Below are 7,027 nucleotides of genomic sequence, written 5' to 3'. Positions count from 1 at the left end.
GTGACATCTCCCATACTGTGTGCCCTGTGACATCTCCCATACTGTGTCCCCTGTGACATCTCCTACACTGTGTGCCCTGTGACATCTCCCATACTGTGTGCCCTGTGACATCTCCTATACTGCTGCTTTCTATCATAGAGTGTCACCAATGTGCAGGCATCTTGTCTGGGCTCCTTGGGGTTTAGGACTTTTTCTCATCCTGCCAAAGCCTAGCACAGTTCTCTGCACCCAACAAGGACTCAGCATGTCCAGTATTTGTGATTGATGAATAGACAGATGGAGGATGGAAGTGAAGCCCTAATTCTGGTGGCCAAAATACAGCTCTGGGAACACAGGGTTCTAAAGGATTTAATTACAAGAAATGGCTGATAGCAGACATGGTGGTATGTGCCTGTAGGAGGATAACAAGTCCAGGAGGTCTGAGTCAGTCTGAGCAACACAGTAAGGTCCTGTCTGTCTGTCTGTCTTAGACAAGATCTTGCTATGTAGCCCTGGCTGACCTAGATTTACAATACTCTCTTACCTCAGCATCGGGTACCTCACTGCCACCACTACTGAGGTTACAGGTACATGACATCTTTTGTTGTTGCTTTGAAACAAGGTCCCACTATGTAGCCCTGGCCAGCTGAGGACTCACTATGAAGACTAGGCTGGCCTCAAACTTGTGGCTACTCTCCTGCTTCTGCTTCCCAAGTACTATGATTACTGGTTTGCTCCATCATGCCTGCTGCCTCTTTCTGTTTCTGCTGCTTCTTATTCGGTGGTGCTGAAGATCAAATCTAGACCCTGTGCATGCCAGGTTAAGTCTCTGCCATTGAGCTATATTCCCCAGCTCAAGATCCTGACTCTATACTTCCAAATGTCTACTGAACAGCCAGTAGAGGCCGTGGTACACGGCACGCCAGGAGAGATCAGGAAGCAGGCAAGGAAAGTAGGGTGTATGGGAATGGTACAGGGCAAGGGGCAGAGCAAGGGAAGGGCCAGGCCTGGAGCAGAGGTGGGGGACATACCACTTTGGGCTTAAAGGGCGGCTCCACCTTCCGCTTCTCCAGCAGGGACCAGTTGATAGTCTTGAAAAAGGGGTGAAGCCTGATGTTCCCTGTCACTCCAAGCCTCTTGACGGGGTCTCTCTCAAATAGCTGCAATCCACAGGGGCCTTGGTTAGGATTCAAGGCCATGGGAAACTGGAGCTCTGCAAACTGCTAACAGCCTAATGGCTTCAAGACTAGACAGACTTAGCCCAGGGAACTCTGGGGCGGAGGGTTAAGCTGTATGTCTTACTGATACTCACCATCGGCCTAAGTGCTCAGTGTTAGGCCTAAGTGCTCAGTGTTAGCGGTTTCTATGTGCTTTTAGCAAATCTGAGGCAGTTTGAAGATAAGGAGAGAGAGGTAAAGTGACCCACCCACAGTCACAGACAGAGCCAGGACTTGTGCTCATGTCTGTCTGTCTCCTGACTCTAAGTCCTTAGTCACCACACCCTGCTGAGTCCAGGCAGGGGACTCAAAAGGGACTGCCTGGGAATAGGGAGCAAGGCTTGGGATATACCAGGCACAGAGCCTCAGGGAGCCCCCATTCCAGAGACAGGCCTCCTGAAAGCCCAAAGGCATGTATCAGCCAGGCCTCACCTTCTCCATGATGTCCTTGGATTCCTTGGTGATCCAACGAGGATAGTGTGGTGTGTCTGTTCGGATGGACTCGAAGAGCTCGTCCTCGTCATCACCATGGAAGGGGGACTGGCCGATGAGCATCTCATAGAGGAGGACCCCGAAAGACCACCAGTCCACGGAGAAGGAGTACTTCAGGCCTTGTAGGATCTGGGGGCAACAGTGGTCAGAGTAGGGTACCAGCCTTCTTCAGGGAGCCTCTCTGGCTCTGTCCCACCAAGGCCAAATGCATAGCTGGGTAAGAGACATGTTACCTCAGGGGCGATGTAGTCAGGAGTGCCGCAGAATGTGCTGGCCCGGCCCTCGCCAAATATATTCTCTTTGCACATCCCAAAATCAGCAATCTTGATGTGGCCATCCTTGTCTAGCATCACATTGTCCAGCTTAAGGTCCCTGAGGAGAGGAGAGGACAGATTATCCCGAGGCACAAGTTCTAGTCCTCCCTAACATTGCTGCCACACATGGGATTTAGCCCTGCAAGTCCACCACTTCTCGCAGCACGAGAGAGCACAAAGGAGAAAGGGGATCTCAGGAGCTAAACAGATGCCTCTGATAGCCACCCACTGTGCTAAATATGACACACAGTGCCCTACTCCTTGAAGCCCTGAGTGCAGTCAGAGCAACGACATCACTGCCCCTTGTGACTTAACTGGCTGGCACATATATACCACCCCTGTCTATCCAACTCAGGTTCGTCTGACTCAACAAGGGCAGGGGCCATGTTTATCTCCCTCATTAGTCATTTGAATAGATAACTCACAGGCACGGGAATAAGTAACAATATATACAGAGTACGAGGTTCATCTCTACTAACGTCAACCACCAGACAGCCTCGCGAGTCTAGGCGTGGACAAGCAACTCAGAATACGCACCTCACACACGCGCTTTGTTTGTTTGTTTGGTTGGTTTTTTTGTTTTTGTTTTGAGAGAGAGAGAGAGACAGAGACAGAGAGACAGAGACAGAGACATAGCCTTGGCTGTTCTAGAGCTCACTATGTAGACCAGGCTGGCCTCCAACTCAAGAGCTCTGCCTGACTCTCCCTTCCAGAGTGCTGGGATTAAAGGCATGCGCCACCATGCTCAACTCTCACCTACTTTTAACATTATTTTTTAAATTTATACACATGCATGTGTGTCTGTGTGTGGGTAAGTGCACATGAGTGTAGCTGCCCACAGAGGCCAGAAGAGAGTGTCATATCCCTGGTGCTGGAGCTACAAGCTATTGTGAGCCACTGAACATGGATGTTAAGAACCCAACCCTGCAAAACAGCAGGTGCTCTGAACTCCTAAACCATCTCTCTAGCTCCTCACTCCCACCTCAGCAAACTGGAACACAGAGTCTCAATATGTAGCCCGGATGTCCTACATAGCCCAGGCTGACCTGCTCCTGTCTCCCAAGTGCTGGGATTACAGAGGTGTAAAGCCACAGTTTGGTTCCACACGTTAGTGTCTGCCTGACAAATGGTTTAGTGTAATCCCACATTAAGACACACAGAATACAGTCTCAGCCCCTCTGGTGAGTGTATGGCATCCGCCATAGGGTGGAGCCTAATGTACTGGATAAAGATGTAAGGATACAGTTTGTATTGTGAAATCTTAGATCGCTCAGCTGGGGTCTTTGGAGTGAGAAGGATGAGCATCAAGTGGGGAGACACTGTATCTGCCCACGCTGCCCCCTTTCCAACAGCGCTAAGTAAGGGCAGTGAGTTTCTAGCCCCAGGAGCTGCACCAGCCTCAGTTGAAGGGGCAGAAAACTTCCTGCACTGAGTCAGAAGGTTAGACAAGTACTCGGCCAAAGACACTCTCATCCATGCTGGGCCTGTCATCAGGTCAGGCACCACCCTTCCCAGAAGTCCCCATGGCCCTGGTACCAACAATACCTGTAAATGATGCCTTTGCTGTGTAGAAACTGCAGTCCACAGATGATCTCAGCTGCATAGAACCTGAGCAAGAGATGGTATTCCAGGATTTTGCCCACCAGTCCCATCACTCTATCCCAGGGCAGGAAATGCTAAAAGTAACTCTACCAACACCATGGACCCAACCAAGCCCATTTTTTAATCAGGTAAGTGGGGGCTGAAAGCCCAGGCAGTAAAGTTTGCACTAAAAGCTTAACAAGGTAATGCTCTGTGGTAGGAGGGTTTTCTGTTGACAGATGTGCAAACACATGCCATTCAGTTAGGGGTATAGAAATGCTTGACAACATTACTACTGTAGTCTAGGGTCCAATGGTATGCAGGGCACTGTCCGTTCTGTTGTCTGGCTGAGGCTGAAGAGATGACAGGACCTAGAGTACCTGTCCTGGTCCTATAACCAGACCTTGTTATCCACATGATGTCCCCAGTCTCCCCAGTGCTAGCTCTATCCTGACTTAAGCTTTTCTGGGGGCTGGGGACAGGGAGAGAAAGAATGAAGGACAGTCTGCCAGGACACTCAGGCAAAGTCCCTCCCCTCACATAGGGCCCTGACATACGTAGCCCGGTAGAGTTCAAAGCGGCCTTTGTCCTGAATGTGGTACATCAGATCACCCCCATTGAGGAACTCCATCACGAAGAACAGGTGGTCCTGGAGTGGGGCAGGGAGTAAGTGGAAGTAAGGGGACAAGTCGGAGGAGCCCCGACGGGAAGCAGAGAGCACAGGACTTGGACTGAGGGTGACAATTGGGAAGTGTAACTGGAACAGACACAGCCCCACTGCAGGGAGGATGACAGGGTTAAGGCACAGGTGATGACAGAGGCAAGCCAGGAACCTTGGTCTGGAAGGTACAGATGAGGTGGGTGAGAAAGGGGTTCTCCCAGGCGAGTGCCAGCACCCGCTTCTCCACCATGGTGCACTCCACGTCATCGTCGATCAACACCACGTCCTTCTTCAGGCACTTGATTGCAAAGTACCTGTCTTTGCCTTTCAGCTCTGCAAGCAGTACCTACCAACAGAAGGATGCTGAGCAAAGGCCCTGGAGGTTACCAGCACCCAGCCTCTGGTGCTTAACAGGAAACCCCTGAGCCCTGGTCCTCAGGCCACCCTCACCTTGCCAAAGCTGCCTTTGCCGAGGACCTTCTGGAAGGTGAAGTTCTCAAGTCTGCACTGGGTGCTCCCCTCCCAGATCTTGCCATAGGTCCCGTTCTTGTCTGGAGAGAGAGAGAGAGAGAGAGAGAGAGAGAGAGAGAGAGAGAGAGAGAGAGGCTAAGGTTCCGATGTACATGACTCCCTTCCCAGGGGACAGGAGTGGGCTAGGCAAGGGGCCTTGGAGGGGAGAAAAATGGCTGAGTGCTGACAGGTGGTCCCTCTTTCCAGGACTTACTAGACAGAGAGGACTTACTGGAGTCCCAAGGGTAGGCTGGGGAAGGAGGGGCCTTGGAGAGAAAGAGCTCAGTACCTTCTCCCAAGTCTCACTACTGTCCGTTTCCTTTGCCCTGTCGGGGATTGGTAGATCTAAAGGGACATGTGACCCAGCTTCACCTGGGAAGTCATTCTCAGAGATGTCTGTCTTCTTCCCAAATCCCTGGTATATTCCGACAGTCTCTGTGGTGTCCAGCTTCCGGGAAGATCTCTAGGTAAAGGGCATAAGAATGGAAGACCATTGTCAGAACTCTCAGACCAGGAAGAGGACCCCCAACCACAATATCCCCCTCAATTCAATGGTGTCAGAGGGGCAGAGCCCAGGCCTCCCAGATCTCGTTCCTCCCTTCCACAGAACCTGAGATCTAAAAGGTACAGATTATAGACAGAGAGTTAGTAAACTGAACCATGCCTTCCTAAGCATTTAATAAATGGTCTAATCTCAGTTTAAGAACTTTTTACATTTATTTGTGTATATGTGAACAGATACGTGTGCACACATGCATATGCCACAGGACACTCATGTGATCAGAGGACAACTTGTAGGACTTGTTTCTCGGCTACCCTGTGTGTTCTACGGAGGGAACCTAGGCTGTTAGGCTGTGTGGAAACACGCCTTTACCCAATGGAATGTCTTGCCAGCCACTAACTTCATATCTGGCTCTAGATTTTCACTCTAAAGTTTTGTGTTATCCCTTAAGTTACAGTCACATGTAAATATACACATACCATGAGAACCCCTTTCTCATACACCCAACACACACCACACACTGTGCATTCACACACTACCACACATATGCATAGCATATATATTATGTATATACAGCACAGACATGCATATATAACACACTTCACATACCACATACCACCCCCTACATACCACACACTGCATACACACAACACTCATACTATGTAAACATACTATATACCCTATGTATATACAGCATACATATGCACACAGTACATACTCTATATATCACACACACCTAGCTACTACACTCTGGGAACATACACTACATATCAAATAAATACCACACACACACATACATGCATACATCTGTCTCTCACACACAACACCTACACTACACATCTCATACATGCCATACATGGCACATACATAACATAGACCCAGTCCTTTCAAAATGTCCCAGCACTCAACTCTGCAACCCCTGCCTCCCCTCAGGTAACAAACTGCCTGAACGATGAAATTTCCAAAGATAACAAGGCCACCTCTCTCTGCTGCCTAAATTCATCAATGATCTTAAAGAAGTCTCATCCACCTTAGGGCTCCCCAGGCATACTGTAAGCCCTGATACCCTCTGCTCCCACTGCCCTATGTCTAGGACCCTCCCACAGGCCCTGCCTACCTGGGTCACTTGGTTCAAGGCCTCAGCCAAGAGCTTTTGGTTGATACCACACAGGTTGGCCACCTTCTCCCGGCATTTGTGGTGCACATTCATGCCACAATCTGTAAGAGTCAGAGGCAGGCCCAGCCATGTTAGGTCTCAGAAATGGACATGGAGAGTAGGAAGAGCAGTAGGAGTTGGGGGATTTTTTGGACTGTTGAGCTTCTGGGGATGAGGACCTTCGAAACCATCATGATATTTAATGGTTTAAATAAAGAAAAAGAAAATAGCTGGATGAAGTAACTCACACCCACAATCCTAACAATTGGGAGGCTGAGGCAGGAGGACTGCTCTGAATTAAAGGCCAGCCTTGGCTACTGTGTGAGACTCTGTCAAAGAAAGAGGTGGGGGGGAAAGGAGGGAGAGAAAGATAAAGAAGGGAGGGAGAGGGAGAAAAAAGAGGAAGGGTGGGAAAGAGAGAGAGAAGGTAAGAAAGGGAGAGAAGGAGGGAGAGAAAGGAGAGATGAAGGGAGGGAGAGGGAGGGAGGGAAAGGGAGGGAGAGAGAGCAAGAGAGGGAGAGAGAGAGAAAGGGAGAGAGGGAAAGGGAGAGGGAGAAGAAGAGAAAGGGAGAGAAGGAGGGAGGGAGGGAGGGAGGGAGGAAAGGAGGGAGGGAG

At 50.0% G+C, this 7,027-nt stretch overlaps 1 protein-coding gene across 2 annotated transcripts in view; it reads right to left on the bottom strand.

Annotated features, from left to right (window-relative positions):
* Positions 1–7,027, bottom strand: part of Prkcd (protein kinase C delta) — a 30,780-nt gene that overhangs the window by 2,689 nt on the left and 21,064 nt on the right. For both annotated transcript variants that reach the window (XM_028787466.1, XM_028787467.1), the window contains exons 9-17: positions 6,374–6,474; positions 5,127–5,217; positions 4,695–4,795; positions 4,417–4,590; positions 4,141–4,232; positions 3,548–3,610; positions 1,922–2,060; positions 1,629–1,817; positions 1,011–1,139 (exon numbers count right to left, since the gene is read on the bottom strand). In XM_028787466.1, the coding sequence (XP_028643299.1) occupies positions 1,011–1,139; positions 1,629–1,817; positions 1,922–2,060; positions 3,548–3,610; positions 4,141–4,232; positions 4,417–4,590; positions 4,695–4,795; positions 5,127–5,217; positions 6,374–6,474 (1,079 nt within the window). The remainder of the gene's footprint in view (positions 1–1,010; positions 1,140–1,628; positions 1,818–1,921; positions 2,061–3,547; positions 3,611–4,140; positions 4,233–4,416; positions 4,591–4,694; positions 4,796–5,126; positions 5,218–6,373; positions 6,475–7,027) is intronic.

The sequence above is a fragment of the Grammomys surdaster genome, unplaced genomic scaffold (genome assembly GCF_004785775.1).
Source record: "Grammomys surdaster isolate TR1022 unplaced genomic scaffold, NIH_TR_1.0 125669, whole genome shotgun sequence".
Lineage (NCBI taxonomy): Eukaryota > Metazoa > Chordata > Mammalia > Rodentia > Muridae > Grammomys > Grammomys surdaster.
The sequence above is the reverse complement of the archived record's forward strand: the minus strand, read 5'-3'. Positions and strand labels throughout refer to the sequence as shown.